The sequence below is a fragment of the Rhynchophorus ferrugineus genome, unplaced genomic scaffold (genome assembly GCF_030347505.1).
Source record: "Rhynchophorus ferrugineus isolate W39M unplaced genomic scaffold, kcgeb_rfMv2 rfM4, whole genome shotgun sequence".
NCBI classification, from domain to species: domain Eukaryota; kingdom Metazoa; phylum Arthropoda; class Insecta; order Coleoptera; family Curculionidae; genus Rhynchophorus; species Rhynchophorus ferrugineus.
Window position 1 is genome coordinate 28,388,486 of NW_027472583.1, and position 20,906 is coordinate 28,409,391.

At 33.1% G+C, this 20,906-nt stretch overlaps 2 protein-coding genes across 3 annotated transcripts in view; one reads left to right on the plus strand and one right to left on the minus strand.

Moving 5' to 3' along the window:
* Nucleotides 1–1,504: 1,504 nt before the first annotated feature.
* On the minus strand, nucleotides 1,505–12,842 carry BRWD3 (bromodomain and WD repeat-containing protein). Its single transcript, XM_076401475.1, has 28 exons — nucleotides 12,704–12,842; nucleotides 12,591–12,649; nucleotides 12,501–12,530; nucleotides 12,387–12,446; nucleotides 12,106–12,328; nucleotides 11,906–12,053; nucleotides 11,682–11,844; nucleotides 11,427–11,608; nucleotides 11,235–11,368; nucleotides 10,990–11,173; nucleotides 10,783–10,934; nucleotides 10,460–10,725; nucleotides 10,183–10,405; nucleotides 9,944–10,043; nucleotides 9,773–9,883; nucleotides 9,531–9,699; nucleotides 9,362–9,468; nucleotides 9,154–9,313; nucleotides 8,966–9,094; nucleotides 8,506–8,909; nucleotides 8,284–8,450; nucleotides 8,078–8,217; nucleotides 5,677–5,936; nucleotides 5,544–5,620; nucleotides 5,325–5,421; nucleotides 4,000–4,087; nucleotides 3,781–3,921; nucleotides 1,505–3,725 (listed from the first exon to the last, which is right to left on the minus strand). Exons 1-28 carry the CDS (start codon nucleotides 12,765–12,767, stop codon nucleotides 2,421–2,423), a joined length of 5,343 nt encoding a protein of 1,780 aa, XP_076257590.1. The 5' UTR covers nucleotides 12,768–12,842; the 3' UTR covers nucleotides 1,505–2,420.
* A 595-nt stretch (nucleotides 12,843–13,437) lies between these two features.
* The window catches only part of LOC143194791 (beta-1,4-glucuronyltransferase 1), a 41,557-nt gene continuing 34,088 nt past the window's right edge, over nucleotides 13,438–20,906 (plus strand). For both annotated transcript variants that reach the window (XM_076401506.1, XM_076401507.1), the window contains exon 1: nucleotides 13,438–13,635. In XM_076401506.1, the coding sequence (XP_076257621.1) occupies nucleotides 13,487–13,635 (149 nt within the window). In that variant the 5' untranslated portion in view covers nucleotides 13,438–13,486. The remainder of the gene's footprint in view (nucleotides 13,636–20,906) is intronic.

Sequence of the window (20,906 nt, forward strand, 5' to 3'; positions counted from 1 at the left end):
TCTGATATGAAATCGTGAACTTGGGGGACGTCTGTTTCTCTATGAATTTGATTATTCTTGACGAATCAGGGTGCACTGATTATTCTCCTGAGAATTTTGCTCTGAAAAACTTGAAGACGTTCCACCTGACTAGGTGAGACGTATTTAAGATAGGCACTGGAGCCGTATAGAACGACTGATCGAACCAGCATCTTGTACAGGAGAGATTTTATTGAGAGAAGAAGCCTGCTGGCCCGGTTGATGAGCGGGGATTGCAAATTGACATTGCATTGTCCTTTCTGGATGGACTTTTGAATCTAGGAATGCCACCTAAAGTTGCGAACAAGACCCAGATAGGTGGTTTCTTTTGACCATGGAATCTGGGAATTCTAAATTTTTAAAGGCAAAATGTTCAGTGCAAAACGCTTCCTGTGGAAGAAGATGGTCTGGGTTGACTTGCAACCTCCTGAAATGTAACCACTGAACCAATGTCTCATCGAGTTGTTTTTGGAGTCTGCCTTGGATATGCGGTGCTACACTTGAAGAACCAAAGTAAGCAGTGTCGTCTGCGTAAGAGGCTACCATCAAATTGTGATCTCCTAGGGATATCTGAAAGAAAAAGATTAAATAAAACGGGTGCCAGGAAGATGCGTCGATGGTTTTCCGGTTAGAGATAATATCTTTAATATTCATCTGGAACGATTGTCCTGACAGAAATGATTTGATAAGAGCAGTTGGGGCATCGGGAAGACTTAACTGAATGCATTTCGCCACTAAGCCTTCGTGCCAAACCTTGGCAAAGGCTTTGGTTAGGTCTAAGAAGACCGTTCCAAGTCTTTCACGTCGGTTAAAAGGACAGTTGATTTTTGCGGCCAGCCGATGGGCCTGATGAACGGCTGAGTGTTTGGCGTAGAACCCGAATTGCCTTCGTAAAATTGTTAAGACCATAGAAAATTGCTTTCAGCAAGCTTGGAAATGGAACTTAGTAGGCTGATAGGTCTGTAGTCTTGACTTGACTCCTTTTTTGAGGTAGTATATAGCGTGAGTATTTTAGGAGTAACTAAGTAGTCTAGAAGACAACTTGAGAGTGAACGCAGTTGGCCTTCCTAATGATTTTGTCGTTCTCAGCAACGTTTATATTTGTAGCAGGTGGGAGGCGTTCCATCTGGGCCTCATAGGTTTTAGCGAGGAGCTCGGCCTTTTCGTAGTCGGTGACTGTGAAAGTTCCGGTCTCCGCTGACTTCAGGGGGGTCTTTAAAAATAATTGTCATTACTACTTTATGTGATCTATATCACAGACTTAGGAAATTTTTTTTTTGGTGAAATAAAAATAATCTATTTAATTAATTGATAATTAAAATCAAATTTAGCCATAACATTCTTATAATTTAAATGCAATAGATCTTAAAATTTTTAACGCAATCACAGTGTTCTCAAAGCTTGCGTTCTAAAATACATTCGGCTGAATCTAACATAATTTTCTCTTCAACAAAATTATAACTGTGGCTATAATAAGATCAAAACCTTCTCTTCGAACCTTTTTTTTATTTTTTATCTTTGTTATAAACTTAAACATAAACATTTGGAAATTAGTTAACTACTTTTAGTCAACATATTTATTATAAAGAAGTTCAACAAAGAACAAACCTACGGGATAGGATTTCTTTTAGTTGTAAAAACCGGCGCTAAAAATAAATCGAAAATAAAAAGACATTAATCACAAATAGTTTACAAGCTAAAAAAATATATAGATATACATATATAAATCGGTAGTATTTATGTACTTGTTAGGGGCAGTTTCTTAACGTCGTTAAACCTTAATACCACATACCGAATAATTTCATATCAAACGGCAAAGAGTTTTTATTCGGTACGTGCAGGATTTGTCTTAACCGAACACATCAAAGACAAAAACTAACATTTCTTTGGGCTTATAAAATAACGGAAAATACCTCTTAAATTTAAGACGCTCTCGGCAACTTATTCATATATTCCCTAATTATTTAGATTGGGGAGGGAGTAATTTCGATTATTTGATTTTAAGGTAGGATTTAATAACCTTAAATCTTTATGAAAAACAAGGCTGAAATTACTTTCCTCTCAATCTAACAGATTAATCGTATATACAGGATGTCCCACTTAACGCAGTTATATTCAGAGCATTTCAATAATAAAATTATGTTTTCCTTTAAGTGTGTTGAACTTTTTCAAATTGTCAATTTTTTTTTAAACAAAACAGATCCAAAGAAGCTATCTATGAGGCAGCCTGTGTACTGAGACTATGAAATTCCATACTTATTAAGAACAATGTGTGTACGTATGTAGAAAATTATTAATCTCACTAACGACATTCCCAACACTCATACAAATACACATTCTTAATGTTTACAACATTTTTTACATCGTTTTTTAAATTTCCCTATACAATACCCTTCCTTGCATCATCCGGACTTTTTGTCTTTTTTCAGGAATGCCGCAGCGCGTTCCGTAATTTTCCTTACTCGCCCCCTGCTGCTTATGGTAGCAAAATAATTTTTAATAACCTTATTTTCATCGCCCGAATCAGTATCCTCACTGCCACTTTTTAACACAAGCTTCTTCTTTTTACACGGTCGTTTCGAGTTCGAATCGCTCTCCGACGGGCTGCAGATGTACGTTTTGTTTCTTTTAGGTCTCTGCCTCAGACCCGCCTTTCTAGGTTTACTTTCGCTTTCACTGGTTGGTGAACTGTAGGAACTATCGTCCGCCGAGGACTGAGAATCCTCATCTTCCACTACGAACGACGGCACCCTCTTTTTCCTCGCTACTCTTCCTTTGCTTTTCGCGCTTCTATTATTAACTTCAAAGTCTTCATCTAGTTCGGAGCTATTCTTTCGTCTTCTCCTCCACGATTTCTGGCCTTTTGAGCTTGAGCTGGTATCTTCCAGACAAAAGTCTTCGTCACTACTTAGTTTTCGTTTCCTTCTCAAACCGTTTTTCTTCGGTCTACTAACAGACTTCGATTCCACCGTGTCCTCGGAGTCACTGCTTTCTTCGTATAGCTTTCGAGAAGAAGTGGACGCATGAGTATCATTATTAATTTTTTTGGACCTAGAATTCGTTTGCTTAATTTCTTCTTCATCGCTAGATTCATTTTTCAGTCGCTCAAATTTAACATAATTTGGAGGTAGATATTCCTCATCTCCAAATTCATTCTTAGATGTCGACCCATCATCATTATCATCACTGTTCAAAGAGGCTTTCGCGTCTGATTTTCGTGGGCCTTCACTTGATGGGCTTGTTACGTCGGAATCGTCGGATTCATTTCTATTATGATTCAAGGTGAGCTGGTTGCCGGAATAACTGTGGTCCACTGCATTAATAATGACACGAGACGAGGGTCCTGCTTCGTTTATATCATTCTGGTGCCCGTTGATCATTGATGATGTATTGGGTAATCGATCCAAGGTGTTATCGGATTCCGTCGCAGTATTAGATCTGCTTATATTTTTTAACATTTCCAGCGGAGTATTGTCACTGTCACTATCAGAATTAGATAACGAGTTGCTGTTAAGGGTGAGCTTCTGTGACCTTTTTCTGGTACCGCGGCTTTTTATTGAGCTGCCATTGGTCCCCATGCTCACATCACTCCCATCGGAATCACTATTGATTCGACGCTGTCGTTTCTTACACAGTCTCCAACTGGTTAATATTTTCTTCATGTGATCTTCAAACATTGTTGACAAATGAACAGTCATAACGTGAATCTGTAACAAGCAGACATCAATAAGAGAGAAAAATTATGGTACCTAATGATCTCACTCTGGATCGTCTATTGGTGTTAAACGTCCGGGAATTTTGAAAAATTAGACGCATGTCGGCGTAGAACTGTTGAGGTATTTCATATTGATTATTAAGCAACTTTTCTCTCACTGTTCCCAAGTCCATGGGACTCTTTATAACCTATATGAAACAATAGTGAAAATAAATACAGTAATGTTATTTCGTTATCCCTAAAAAATGTTTAAAGCTTTTAATTACCTCATAATACGTTGGATATTTTAACTTATCTACTGGTGACCTGAACGGCAGAGATTCATCTGTTTGCCACATTAGTTCTAGTGTTGTCCTGAAATATAATCAGTTTTCATTGTAAAAAAGTATTCGAGTTTTTTAATAGCATTACAGTAAATCGTTGTTAATTTGTTTTAAATCAATATATATTATTTTTAGGATAAAAATAATAATGATAACAATTTGTGAAAGGTGCTTTACGATTTTAAACTCCTTGCATTGTTGAATATAGTGCTAGATCTTAGTCACATTCATTTAAAAATGATAAACCAAGAAAATAAACCTCCTACTTGAAACTATAGTTTATAACAGGTCAATTGAAAAGTCCCGGCCTCACACATAAATGGCGCTACTAGAATTAAATTTGTTTTTAGTAAGCCCTAACCCTCAAAAGATGAGTCTATAAATTTGATAGCTGTCGGATCATCAGTTTGTGAATTATAGCATTTTGCGTAAAGCAACTTTTGTTATTGTGAACAAAAAATGGATAAAAAGGAATTACGCGTGGTGATAAAATATTGCTTTTTGAAGGGAAAAAATACAGTTGAAGTAAAAATTTGGCTTGATGCCTAGTTTCCGAACATTGCCCCAGGAAAATCAACCATCAAGGATTGGTATGTTAAGATGTGGTGAAATGAGCAGCGAAGACGGTGGACGCAGTGGATGCCCAAAAGAGGTTGTTACCGACTAAAACATTAAAAAAATCCATAAAATGATATTGAATGACCGTAAACTGAAATTGAATGAAATAGCAGACACTCTAAAGATATCAACTGAACGTGTACATTATATCATTCAGGAATATTTGGGTATGGGGAACCTCTGTGCAAAGTGGGTGCCGCGCTTTTCATCATTGTTGAAGATGATTAAGCGTAATAAACCCGAGTTTACGTCGATATGTGACAATGGATGAAATATGGCTCCATTATTTCACTCCGAAGTCCAATCGACAGTCATCCGAGTGGACTGTACACGATGAATCCGCTCCAAAGCGTGAGAAAACGCAATAGTAGATTGGCAAGGTTGTGGCGTCTGTATTTTTGGATGCGCATGGAATAATTTTCATTGACTACCTTGAAAAGAGAAGGACCATCAACAGCGACTATTACATAGCGTTATTGGACCGTTTGAACGACGAAATCGTCGACAAATGAAAAAAAAAATTAACTGGGCTTCGAATTGCTTCCTCATCCACTGTATTCTCCAGATCATTGTTTAATCATTATTTGTAAAACACTAACAAAAAGCTGGCAATTTTTGAATAAAATTTACTCAGCAGAATTAATACTTACCGAGCCTCTAGTTTCCAATCATCGGGTGATTTCCATGATCGCGCAATGAGGGATCTTAAAGCACGACTTGTTGATGGTTGAGAAATATCTGCATTACCTGTAAAATATGAAGAGTGAGTCAATGTAATTAGGATAATAAGCAATGTTATAATTTTATTTTTGATGTCATCAAACAAACAATACTACTTTTTCCATCTACACTGTCACTTTGCTATTTACCATCTAAATTAAATGAGTCATAACCATCAACTAATTCATGGTAAATTGAAGCTACGTCGACTCCATTATCTCCGCTCCTAAAAAGTAGATGTCTCGTGAAGAGATGCTGTATAGTTTCATGGTTTATACTCACTGTAGGATTCTAAGGCACAATTCTGTAATAATTTTCGCCTGCTTCACTATCCTGCTATGTTTTTCGTTGAATTTCTCCGCATTTATTGCTAGATATCGGATGTCGAATTGGGCAGCGGTTAGTCGCCTGTAAAAGTTGTTTTCGAATCTTGCCTTTATCGTCGATAAATCTATGGGATACTCTATAACTAAAGCGTATGATGGATAGACATTTATGTCTACAGGCACTAGAAATGGTTCGGCAATTGCCAGTTCCATGACCTACATAAAAGAAAATATTAAATAATTATTTTACCATCATCTGTAAACACACTGTTGCTCAATAAGTTCACCGAAACGAAACGGAGAGAAAAAAGCATTCATAGTTGTAAAAGCAATTATTTCCAGATATAATTTTACCAGATCTCAATACATCTATTCTAAAGCTTGACCAATGTATGCCTATAAAACACTTCTTTAAGGTAGTTATTGCCTTATGGTTGTCATAAGGCAATAACTATTTCTCAATGAAAGAATTTTTCAAGAGTGAGACATCATTCTTTTCATGAATTATTTATTTAATTAGCTCAAAAGCTTACAATAAGAAACTTAGTTTATGGGTTTGGAAATAATCCATGAACACTTTTTCATTTTTTGCGTCCGAAAAAACTGACGCTAAGATTTTTGGTCACTTTCTGAACTTGTTTCAGAGCCAAATTCCTTAGCGTCTAATTTTGATTCAGGATTAAATCACTTTAATTCTTTTTAAAATTGGCATCTAATGCGTTTTCGCCCATCGTCACGAAAGCGGCATCGATCCGGAACTTGTGGCTAAATTGAATTGAAATAAATATAATCATGAAATGTTGTTTATGTCCTCATGCAAGATTGCATATTAAAAAAAGCATCAAATTCGCTGTTCCACTGGGGACTATTAGATAGTATTTTGTAAAGTTATTGAATAACCTAGTATGTAGCTTCAACATACTTATAGAGATATAGAGATTTAACTTTATAGGGAATTTTGGGGAAATGTTTCGCGACGTCCCACATCTAGATGTCGTTACTTTTAACGACATCTAACGTTACTAACATCATCTAACGTTACTTGCTTTAATCGCTATGCTAAGAGCCGCGATGGGATTTGATTGGTTCACTTCGTTTCTATGATTTTTCTAGGTTTGTTGTTTATTTATTTTGAGTATGTCTGACATAAGGAATAGTGCGTTTCGAGATTAAATTATTAGTTAATTAGTATATATAAGTCGGTAGTACTATAAGTAAAATGAATTCTCAACCTAGGAAGTGTTGTGTACCCGTGTACACGTCGTTACAGCATCGTTGCAGTCGTTTTGTTGTTGTAAGTTAGGGTAAGTGTATTCATATATATATATACCCTTGAAGGGTTCATTTCATTAAAAAAAAAGTGTAATTATACGAATAAATATATTGGATTAAGACTACTTAACCAAGATAGTTTGATTTTTTTTGGATCTATTAGAGCTCAATTTGAGAAATCATTTTAAGCACTCAACATAAGTTAATCTTTTTAATCTCATTCGCCTTTAGAAAACTGTAGAGAGGATGAACATTAGGCCACTTTAGATAATTTACATTCTATACTAACGGGGGATGACTCTATAACACCAATTCCAGATGTTCCTATATGAATAAACGAGTCAAGGCAATATCTGATGCCCCAGAAAATTGTTTTATTATACTGTCAGTAGGTCTTTGAGCTATCTGTTTTATTTTATCTCGCGATATTGCTATGTCGATAAAAACATATTTTTGTCGAAAATCTTTAAAAAATGTAAATTTAAACCCTTTTAATTGTACACTACATAATGATTTTCCAGATAGAATATTACAAATAAGTTGCGCTACATACTATTCTTTCAGTATAAAAAAGACAGACTCTGATAGATCTTGAATAGATCAAATTGAGGCCATTAAACAAACATGGAAAAGGGAAAAGACCGAAGAAGTAATTTTGATTTGTTCCAAAGTTCTTTGTTAATGATTTTATATAAATAATATAATATATATAATATATATAAATTTATATTCTATTGATATATTTATTTTTACAGATAATATTTATTTCATTCATTGAATATTATTTAATAAATTTATTTCAGAAATTAATTAATTAATTAGATAATAAGTTTTTATATAAATTATATTGGTTAATTAAACGTGACGTCAGGGCTGTCACGTGCCACACTTGCGTGACAAACTATCAAAGAACCAATCAAATCTCTTCACAGCGACATGTTTTTTTACAGGTGCCTATAATGCAGATTTAAATTGACCAATCAAGTTACTTTAATGGCCGATATAATCCCATCTGGATGTTGGGCAAATCAAAACTTCACCAGAGACCCCTATTGAGTTGTCTCTCGATTACTCTATGCACATACCTGAGCGATTCCTCTAGCTATAACTCTACAAGCACTGTCTCGTTCAAAATTGGGCCAATCCTCCGGTATAGGCTTGTAGAGAATCGATTGTAATTCAGTGCTTAAAACTGGTATCGCCGCCCGATCATCATCGGGCATACCTTCAATTAATTATATACAGGCCATCAAAGATGATCGATTTAACATGTGTACGATAATGTACTTACGAGATTCGTCGATAGGCTCCATATCCCATGGACTCATCCTTTCGCGTTCCCCATTCGTCCAACAAATTTCGTAGCACATAAAAATGGAATCAGGATAGAGTTCGTTAGCGGCGCTTTTATCTGTGATCGACCCTATCCACCAATTGTCGTCAATCATACACCTAAATCTAGAAGAATCGTTATAAATAATAAACATAGAATCAAATAATCATTAATACTTACTTATCGCCTAGTTGCCAATCTCTGGACAAGGCCGTCTGATAACTTTGTTTTAAAACAAAAAAATCCAGCACGTCGGGCATATCGTGATACTTGACCGTGAACATATGACCAGTAGTCGAGTTTTCATCATTCTGAATGGCCAATTTCAAACAACATAGCCTCGCAGGTCGAATTTCGTAATGAACGTCTACTACACGACAAAATTCGTGATCCTCTAGATGCATCTTTAGCCAAGGTAATTCCTTATTATTTGGCTCGTATACATTTTTGACTTTAACGGCTTCTATATAAAGTTTATGGCCTTGAACAAAGTACACCAGCTCATCATTAATTTGAGGATAATACGGGGATTTTCTCGGTCTAGTTTCTGATAACCACTCGCTCAATTTGTACTGTTCAGAGATCTAAATGGTAGTAGACTTTTCATTGTGGCAATATAACATAAAATAATAATTTATACCTTAATTTTTGGCCCTCTTGTCGATGTACCATTTGCTGTTGGATTTGCTGCTGATTTGTTTATGGAAACTTTTGAATTGCCCGCGTTCTTCGATGTTGATGGTTTAGGTGACTTTTTATGACTTTTTTTCTGTTAGAAATATATAAGTTACATCATTATGCATACACCTTGTAACTATTAAAAATCACCTTGGTGTTTCTCTCCTTGTTAGATCGTGATTTTCTTTCTTCTTTCTCTTCTTCCGAAGATTCATCCTCGTCTGAATGATCTGAGTCTTCAGATAAATCATCTTCATCATCGTCATCATTTTCAGTAGAGGATTTACGATAAGCGTTCGATCGTCGCGTCCTAGAATAAAATTTATATAACTTCTTTCAGGCCAGTTTAAATATGTACCTTCTTTTTCGAGATTCGGACACTTCTTCTTCCCAATCGGATGTGGAGGAATCGTTAGATGCTACATCACTTAATGGAACGAGGTCGTACTTCTCTAGCATTTCACTCTAGATTATTTGTAGGAGGACACGAAATATAATACAATTGATTTACTATATGACGAACTTACCGTTACGGGTTGATAATGACTATTGACTTTGGTTTGACGGGCTCCAGAATTACGCTTATTTTTCTTATCTTTAAGTTTGGCATTGCTCGGCCCAGCTGTGTTGATCATATGAGGTCTTTGGCGTAACTGTCTTTGATATTCCTTCATTTCCGCGTCTTCTATTAATCTCCTATGAAGATCGTGAATGAAAAAACTAGGTAATTTCTTCTGAAAAGCTAAGATATAATGGTTGTTTGGTATACCTTGTCTCAGTTGTCTTTTCTAATACTGACAGCGATAGTGGTTTCACTAAAATATTTTTCTTCCATTCGATATTGTGATCAGTCTGCCAATCTCCAGTGCTTTGCCTAATTCTGCAAAAACATTGAGTGATATTTTACTAAACATTTTACATTTTTTCATCATCATAACACCTTTGACTTCTGTATGAACCTCCAGCAATTCCTCTTACATCATCTTCCTCAGAATCATCAATGAGCCGCCTAGGTACATCCTGAATTACCTCTTGAGTTCCTTTAACAGAAATAATTAAGTTCCTTTATCTCTAACACAACCTAATTCTTTAAAAGTCAGATCTTACCCTCTGCTTCCATAAAGAAAGCAAATAAAAAAATGATTATTAAAACTATATCTTTTATATTAAGGCACTCACCTTCATTACCAATTACTATATTTGGCACTAACTGCTCTACATTGCAGTTTTCTCGTCCCGGAACTAGTCTCTGAAGCATCGGCGGATACGGATTTCCATCTATGTCCACCAAAAAGGGAGGAGGCATCAGATGTGGCGGTACTTGCGTCTGTTCATCTAGCACCCAGTAATTATGGTTGGTCAGTGGCCTATAATCCGTATGGAAGAACAATTCTTTTGGAAGCTGGAGAATATTTAGTCATCATAATGCCTGAGTAGCTTTATTATCATAAACAACCTGTTCATAAAAAGCATTGCCAATGCCAAATCCAAACGTTAATATGTGACCATAAGAATCACTAGCAGCTATTAAGGTTCCATCAGGGCTCCATTTTGCATCATAGATACCCCCATTGCCTTGCCCATCAATGGCATTTGTATATTTTGCAACAATATTTCCACTATGGAGATCCCAAATAAATAGTTGCCCATCATGGCCAGCTGATAAAATGACATCATCATCATGAGGATGAGGTTCTAGAACATATACCTCCTCCAAGTGACCTGTAGATTTAAACTTTATTTGAATATCTATTCTATAATCAAATTTACTCTTAATACCTGTTAATACTTTCAGCAATTGTCCTGATGAAGAATTCCATACTTTCAAACTGTGATCACTAACAGCTGTAATAACAATGAGATCTGAGTGGTCCCATGCTACCATTGTGACGCGTATCTTTTTGGAGTCATGTTCTGATGTTTTCTGATCACTAAAATATGTTTATTGTTATCTCAAATTGAAAGCAGGATAAAATATATATCTACTTAGGGAGTTTAGTGGTCATATCCAGATGTAAGGTTTTCCATTGTTGTCTCTCAAACCACCATATTATAGCACTTCCATCTTTACTTCCAGAAAGAAACTTTAATCCTGCATGAGCCCATTGAATTGAATCAACTCGGTCAGTGTGTGCTTCAGTTTCTAGTATTCTTTGAGGCCCTTCATCACCTATAAGCCAGACATTACCAATATTTTATTTTTTTAAGTTAATAAAATTTTTAGGCGTCACCTTTCATATAGTATACCCTAACATTATGATCTGCTGAACCAGTTGCTAAGAATATTCCACCAGGGCTAAAAGAGGAGCAAATCATTTGAGCTTGTCCTGGCCTTATTTTTTCCTGGTATAAAATCGGTGTATTTCTAAAAGACAAATGAAAGAAATACATATTTACATTTTACATTTTCTAAATTATCAAACCTAAAATCTGCTGTTCCCCCTGTATCAACTGTGTAAGTCCAAAAGGCAATTGATCCATCGGTGCTAGTACTTATTAAATATTTTACACCCCAACAAGGAGTTGGACAAAAATTGACTGATGTAATCATTCCTGTGTGACCAGTTAAAACAGCTATAGGGGCTCCAGACTGTAAATTCCAAACCTGCAAGCATACATTTTTAAAAATGAAACTTAACAATATCAAAAAATTATAAATGTAATTAATTTATGCCTACCCTTAACACTCTGTCTATTGAACCTGCTGCTAAGAATGAATTTTCTGGGTCAACGGCAATATCAGTAATTTCAGCTGAAGCTCCTCGAAATGTGGCTATTAGACGACCTGTATATGTGGACCATAGTTTTATTAATAAATCATCAGCCCCAGTTATAATGTACCTGAAAATTATTGAAAAATTATTATGGTTACATGTATCTATATTAATAATTGTATTATTACCTTCCTGAATGGTCAAACAATAAACAATATACAGCTGATAAATGCCCTAATGTAATTCTTTGATTCTGAATTTCACTATATAACTTCGGTCTAACTGCTCTATGTCTTGAAAAAGGGCCAGCAGTCTCTCTTCCTCGTATAGCATTAACTAAAAAAGAAAATAAAGTAAGGTAAAACAAACATGAAATGAGTATATGTACCTATGTTAAATGGAGCTTTTAATTCCTGTATTGGTACTCTATTAAGTCTTGTAACATAATTATAAAATTGTCTATAGTTACTGTAAGTCCCATCTTTATTTTTCACTTTTGGTCTAAAACTAAGAAGAGATGATACTTGGGCGCAATTTGGATTTAAATATTTTGATGCTTGACATGTCAAATAATAAAGAAAATCTGGTCCAATATATGGATATTGTTTTTCCTAAAATGTATTAAAAAATGAAAGTCATAGCCTAACTAAAAAGGTTTATATATTTTACCATATCTTCTACACTTCTTTCATGTTCCTGACCTTTCCAATCAATTCTTTTTGGTAAAATCTACAAAAACACACTTTACTACATTTAAAATTACTTTCTGTTACAATATCTCACCTTTTTCTCTTCGAGTTCCTCATTTAATGTCTGAAAAAGAAATGATTAGGGTAACATTAACGCAAAGAAATTTAATCTGCTATTTTTTACCTGTAATGTTCTGTGTAATGTTCCTTTTGACAAAAATCTTTGGATCAGGAAGTAAACATCTAAAATAAAAATATGTTATGAATCGTTTTCTATATAGTCTAGTTAGACATCACCTGAATTAAGACGAGAATTATCCAAGCCAAGCATATAATTTTTGCTACTGCTTACAATATCCATGTTGAACTGAATTATTATGTTTTGGAGTAAATAAATAAAAAAATATAATGATATTATTTTGGGTTAAGTTGTAATGTTGACAATTATCTTCTTTGAAACGTTATGTTTTGAAACTTGGTTTGGCCGAAATATTTTCATTTATATTAATTCTAATATTTTGTTGTAGTTTAATAATACTGATAGATAAATAATTTAAAATATGGTGCATTAATGAAAAATGTATTATTTTGAAAATTATACACCCATTTTTCTAAATTTGAAAGTATGTTTGGTTATCAAAACAACATTTTAACTTTATAAAAAAATTAAAATATTTTTTATTTAAACTTTATTACAAAAATTGAATTATGTAGAAATTATGACAATTTTTTTCTTACTTCTTAATCGTGAAAACTTGTTACAATGATAATTGGGATCCCTATTAAGTCTCTAAAGAAATTAACTTCCATATAATTTATTTGATATTAATTTAATATAAATGTTTATATCCACAATTTTAGTATTCAGTAGTTTATTCATTTTATATAAATATATTTAAGATTAATGATCAATCATTAAATAAACCTTAATAATTCATTTAACAGTAGTAGTATACTTTTATAATTATATGACTTGTTTATCTATAATATGATAAGCAGGGAATAATTATCCTCATTCAGTATATGCTTTTACCAGATATATGTTTGAAGCAGCAGTATTGTGGTCGGATCGTTAGCACAATGGTTTTCCGCAAAGTACGAGAGAACGGTTTCTATTGTTTTCTCGGAGGTTGCATGGCAACTTCGTTATATTTCTTGTCCATGAGTTACTCAACAACCTATGAAAGACAAATTACACCCCATTCATTACAAAACCAGGAAGTGTTAAGGTAAGTTATTTGTTATATCTTTTTGAGAAGGTCTGAAGGGTCGAAATAATTTGATTTAATTCACCCCGTTTGAGAAAAGGCTTAACTTTAGTTTTATTTATTGCTAATATTTTTTTCAATTAAAATGCAATGCTTTGCTCTTGATCGATATCAATTTTGTTTGGTTACTCTTTCCAGTTTACATCATGGTCATCATTAGTTAACATGGCCAGTGTTATCAATTAGTATGAATTTATTTTCAGTGGATAAATATCGGATCTGAAAACATTTTCCCGCATTTTTTTAAAAGTACTGGTTTTGATAGTATGATTTTCAATTCATATCGTTATTATCAATGTTTTGCCATGTTTCGAGAAATGTATGTTATTGTTCAATAACTTGGAATCAGCTTAATTCATTTTAGTCAGTTTTACAGAGATTAGAGCAAAGATCAGGGAGTGTTATGCCTGGACTATCGGTGTAAATTTTTCAACAAAACTAAAAGAGTGATTGGGTGTTGTTATGCCTAATGAACACTTTTCATATTATTTCATTGGAGCCTGAACACTTTCTGCCTCTAGCTACTTGCAGTAGAGTTGCTCGAATCAATAGATCAACTGATCAACTCTAGGCGCCTCACTCAATTTATTCAATCATCATCCTTATTCATCCTTTGCTCACGATTATTGATTTTTTATTACATTTTATATTAGATATGCTTAGTACGATCTTAATTTATTACTGTTGTCCTATCATACTTGTACAATACACAAACAAGGCGAGTACGGGAAGAATATATTAGTAACTCTGGAATTAAAACGATCCTCCCTAAATGGACAGCAACTGGTGATAGGCCTATTTTGAGGCAAAAGATAAATTGTTCGACAAAACTAGTACTGAAATATTAGAGCGGCGCTGGAATGAATGTGTTGCTGTCGTGTGTTGTGTTGTGTGTGGCTCTCTTGATGAAGATTACGTTGATGAATAAAGCCAATTTTGAATAAAATATTTTTAACAAAAAAATTGAGCCGATATCAAAAAAATAAATAAGGAATTCACTATAAAGTAAAAATATAATCAAACTTAGATTTTTAACTCAAAATAAAAACATTTTTAAACAAAATATATACATAATAATCATTGTAATAAAAATAAACAAAAACCTAATTTCGCCTATCTAATACACGTGTTTTATATTCTATTATATACACAAAATTTAGCTTAATATCTAACAAAACCTATTCATCTATTTAAAATATTATTTTAACTACTACCTACTGGTTACACTGAAGTCGGTACCGAACCCAAACAGTTATATTAATTTAAATTTCTTCTGTTCGTAATTTAATTTTGTGTATATGTCACAAATTTATATTATTATTTTTGTATTGTTTGGGCTCGTAATTTTTTGTTAAAAATATTTTATTTTTCTCTTTTTAGTGTTATATATATTTACTCAACAAATTACGCAGTTATTTTATTAAGTATTATAATGGGTATGCCAAGTAAAAGCGCAGCCCGTATGAGGGAAAATAGGAATAAAGAAACAATGATTAAAAATAAGGAATGCTTCAGACCCCGGTGCCCGCTACCTAGGTGATTTGCAATATTAAAACGCATTGGGCACATTTATAACTGCCTTCATATTGAAGCTTCACAGACTTCATTTTTTACTATGTGTAATTTAATTTTTTTACTTTTATTTGAAGAATAAAGCAACTGAAGCTAATCGAATGCTGTGTGAAACTTATGGTAACTATGCTCGTGTGGTGATTTTGAGATCTGAAGACAAATAGTGTTCTGGACAGCCAAAAATTTAGAAGACGGCTATATTATTAACAGTAGTTTTTCGATGTACTATAATGTTAAAATACATTATATTTGATAACATTTTTGTTAAATTATTTTATTTAGATTAGAATTTTCTCGTATGTCAAAGCCAAACTAAATGAACAAAGCCAACTGAACTAAAACTTAAAGTTGATGCGGCAACATTGCGACGTTTTGATGTCACAAATTTAGATGACGTATGTACAAAATAACTTTGAACAGACTATATATACTGATGTATTTATCCTCTTATGTTATAAGTACAACAGAACAATAGTATTAAATTAATGTTATACATTAGGAGTAAAATAAGCATATCTAATGTTAGGGAAAATGCGCATGAGCAGAACTGAATTCGTAGTGCGCATGCATTTTGCATAGTTCCAGTGTTCGCCGCATGACTTTTAGCGAATATTATTGTTCGGAGCATATATGAATTTACAAATACTAGAAACAGCAATTGAAAAAATACAATAATGTCATATTACTACTTAGTTTATTTAATTTATAGAACAATGCAAACATTTCATCATCAACATGTAAAAATAACCACCCATTAATAGCAGTATACTCAACAATCGCTTTTTAGTTTCTTTCCGAAAAGACTACCATATCATCGACCTAAAATATAAAGTAAAACTCATTAAACATAGTAATTTTAGAAGAGAATCACTTACCTATGTTATTCTTTATACAGCAGATATATCACTGCTGTTTCAATATGTTACTCCTTCATTTTTTCCAAGATATGTCTCAAATGTGCCTGTTAGCAAGTTTAATTTTTACTTTATAATTTGAAAATATACTAGCATAATATCTTTTTATAAGGACTGTGGCTTTTTCATCCAAATCATCTTGCACTTGTCAGCTGTTTGATACTATTTAGCTGCTATGTTTGAAATAATTTTAACAAATATTTCACTTTCAAAATAGTAATAAAATTTCTGGAATATTATCATACACCATGAAGTAAATATAAATTCATACCTGTTTATATAATTTTTGTCTCTATCATTGACGGATAAATTGCCTGGAAAAAAAATAAAGAGATAAATGGAGGTTTATTATTTTTAAATAAAGGTTTTATTATGTCTACCTTATAGTGAAATTTCCACATATTATACATTCTTTTCTCTTGGGACTGAATATATCTTCCGGCGATTTTGGATTATTTCGTAATTATTACAGAATTGCAAATATTTGAAATCTTTTTAGGAATCTATAAATAGAATACTAAAGTAGTATAACCATAAGAGTTTTATGACATATTCTTGCTATAATCTTCAAACGAGTGGAATTGCAATATCATTCGTACTTTTTTCCTTATTATAACTTTGTTTATTATATCACCGGTCATACTTAAAATAATTTGATACTCTTAAAAATGTTCATGAAAAATAATACACAAGACATTTTATTTTGGCATGCCATTGTGATGTCGATCACCATAAACGGAAATATTTTCGACGAATAAATGACGAACCTTTTGCGCATGGGTCTCGCCCAGTACAGACCCCGAACGTTCGCTTCGTTGAAGTCTGTACTCATCATTAAAGGCAATTAAAACATCAGTGGTTGAGCAATGATTAAGCTTCAAAATAGTTCCCACAATTACATGTGTACGAACAAATAAATTAGCTTTTTTAATATATGATGATTGCGAAATACTATAAATTCGATGAACTTCAAATCTTATCTTATATATAAAAACAAATGTTTGTTTGTTTGTTTGTCCCCGATGCCTGTCTAAAGCGTTGAAAGAAGGTTTCTAGTGCATATTCTGTATAAATATTTTTATATAGTTTTTATTTTATCTATGATAATAGCAATTACTAAAGAGTTATTAGAAGTTTGTTATATTTGACGGATCGTTATAAATATACAAAATTTTGCTTGTGCGATACTCGCAGGTTCGAATCCTGCTGGGGCATGGTCGTAAATTTATGTTTGTGATTGTTTAATATAAGTAATTGTCCGTAGTAACCAGGCTGGGTAAGACCGGATGTCTTCTAGGATGGTCTCTAAATTGGTCACTGGCCAGTTTGTAGGCTTAATGCCGAGGTCCGTGGTTCAGATACCACATGAAAGAGTTGATCTAGTCCAGATAAACCCTCGTTGGGAAAAAGTAGACTAAAATATAACAAAAAAAGTATATGTACAAAATTTGGTTTTGCGTACTATCGCGCAGTTTCCTAGCGAAACAGTACATGAATAAAAATATTTTTTTTAGTTTCTATTTTAACTATAAAACTATATAGAAAAAGTAAGATGACATTTGTAATATTTAAAGGGTCATCAATTTCAAATAATACTTATAGAATATAACAATATTTAGTTCTAGTCGAAAACCGTTGAAATATTTTTTAAAATTATTTATTTTTAAACCAGGTCTGTCAGACCAACCATTAATTAACTGCTAACAATTATTATTACAATTTACACGCTATAATCTATACAGCGACACTCTATAAGTCCGTTCTCATACCTAACACCCCTTTACTCCGCGCTATCACTATCACACAAGTTCCCAGGGTTTAGCCCTTTTTAGTCTGAGAACAGAGTGTCGTCCATACAGTAGAGCCTCTGGATTTTCATGGATGGCCTGGCTCCGTGTTTCCCAGCGAACCATTTAATTTCTTCCTTGATGATTGACGATTGATTGTAAGAATTTGTCCAAGTTATGATGTAAATCTTCATTGCGTTCATACCAAGGTGCATCCACTGCGTTACGTAATAACTCCTTCTGGAATACTTGATTTTTTTTACACTATTATCCTGGGTACAATCCCACAGCTCTATATCGTATAGCCATATTGTCTTTAACTCCTGATCATAGATCAGTATATATGTTCCTTCCATTTTAATTTGATATCTAGTGTCATGCCTAAATATTTAGCACTATTCATATATAGTATTCAAGTTCAAGACTGGTGGGTTGTTTACTTTCTCGTTAGTAAAATCAATTTCTTCTCTATTGTTTGGTTCAGTTTATTACTTTATCGCTAGCTGCCTGTAATCTCTTTATTAATGTTTCGTGGTTTTCTCCAACTGCTAACAGTGCTGTATCATCTGCAAATGTAGCTATCTTAATTGCCTCGAGTTTTGGTAGGTAGGCACTGGTATAAAGCAGATTGAGAATAAATCGTATGATGCTGCCCTGCGGTATTCCTGCTTGTATTTCTTTTAGTTCGGAATATTCTTCTTGTTGTTTAATTCCGAAGAGCTTATTGGAGATATATTATGTTAATATATCTACAAATTTATTTGGCAGCATTTTATTTAATTTATATACAAAGCACTGGTGTCAAACTTTATAGAAGGTCGTATATCGTATATCGTTCTTATAGTTCGGAATTAGGAGGCCTTGAACGATATCATTGAAGGATATTGGATTGGAAGTGATTTTCTCTCTTCTTCAGAATATGAATATTGAGAATTGATCTGAACTTGTGGAAATCAGAATAAGCTATTTTTGGTGAGTATGTTAAGTGCAGCAGTGTAGTTGTTAAAGTGCATCTTTTACAACTTTTGCAGAGAGTAACAGTGCGCCTGTAACTCACTATTGCTGATTTTTTTCCAACAATGCGTTGTTTCTTTTGTTTAATTAACATTGGTAGGCATCTGCAGCAGCAGTTTCATTTCGAATTAGTAGAATAATGCACTATATCTTGCTGATCCTACCATATATGCAGCATTTTTACTTTATGACATGGATATTCCGCTTTTCTCCTGGGTTAACTCATGATTATTTGCGATTGAAATAGTTGTAGTAGTTACACTTTTTATACCCAGATACAATATGCTGCAAGAAGAACTTCGTTTTTTGGTAAAAAAAAACTGGTGAGCAATAAAAAACCGTGATGTTGAAATGGCACGAAATCAAAATGGATTTTCAACCAATTCTTGTGGTAGACAATTTCTCTTCTTTTGGATCTTTTATTGCAAAGTTGGAAATAGCTGTATGGAAATAATTCATCAACTGCTAAGGCATCTAAAAGTTGTTTTAAAGTTAAAGCTTGGTTTTCGCCTAGTGAGTCTTGCAATTCATTGTCTTCGAATGTTAGTCTTCTAGGCCGTTCTTTGTCAATATGTCAAAAATCCTTAAAAGCAAAACTGACATTCGGATATGACAGAATCTAATCACCTTCTGTTTATAAACATATTTGAGGGGTTCTGGTGGCGGATTTCTACAAACAACAAAATTAACGAATATCGAAAATGAAATTTCGGGCGTTCCATGATATAGAGGGATTCCATATATTATATATTTAGATATATCAACATTTTTGTTTAACGTGTTTTGTATTATGGTCAACATATATAGCTGATCAAAATACATGCAAGCTCCTAATTGCGAAGTTGCAAAATTTTTCAATGCAACTGATATTTGTACAATGTATGTATTTTAAGTACAGAGATTTCTGTTACAGAGTAGGGAAATATTACCTGTGGTGAACAGATAATAATAAAATAACAAAATGATGCTAACGTGCAATGCATCATCCAATTTCAGTCATTGTGAAATTTGCTTATTAAGTGTAAGACATTTAGAATACAAAAATTGAACTGTAAAACCTATAATATATCAAAAAAGTTTAAAGGAAAATTTTCTTGAATTCACTTGATTATCCAAGCATTAGGCACGTTTTTGTATTTCTAAGCAAGTTTTGGAACTAAAAAATAATGAATAGTATTAATTCATCATAAAATGTATGCAATATCATCGAAGTTATAGTTACAAAAAAATTGGGGCGGTATTCTAGTTCTAAAGCTTAACTGTTTAAAAATATATCTTTTAGAGGGTATTTTCGAATTTAAATTATTTTCGGAGATATAGCTGATTTAGCATTAAAATCGCATCTAAAAATTAAATTTTAAACGTGTTTTCCTCAAAATTACTTTTTTCTAGATGGTTGATATCTTAAGTTCTCCTGAATCAATGTACTTCTTTATAAATTTCTTTATAAATTTCTTTATAAATTCTTCTATAGTATCAAGAAAATCAAACAATATTTCGCTTAATTACGGATGTTCGAAAAATAAAAATAGTTTTTAAAATAGTAAAAATTCAAATGTTGTTATAGTATTCTTGTAAAACATCAATTTATTTCTAAAATGTTTCTAGACTAGAGTACTCCTTTAAAGAAGATGAGCCGTTGCCACACATCTCACTGTTTCGACAGAAGATGGTATTCGAATTCGAACATTTTTTTAATTAAGCAGTTTTTGTAGTACCAGACCGAAAATATTATTTATCCAAAAACTATTAGGCTATATAAAGACTCGCATACATTTTTGTAGCCTACTTAAATTAGTGATAGTAGCTTGATTAAAAATATAAAATAAAGTGCAAACAAGTAATTTATTTTTCCAAATATATTTGGTCACCTTAAAGGCGATTAGGCCTAACTTGGAGACCATCTCAGAAGACCATAAGATTGGTCTTCTGGTTACTGGCGTGA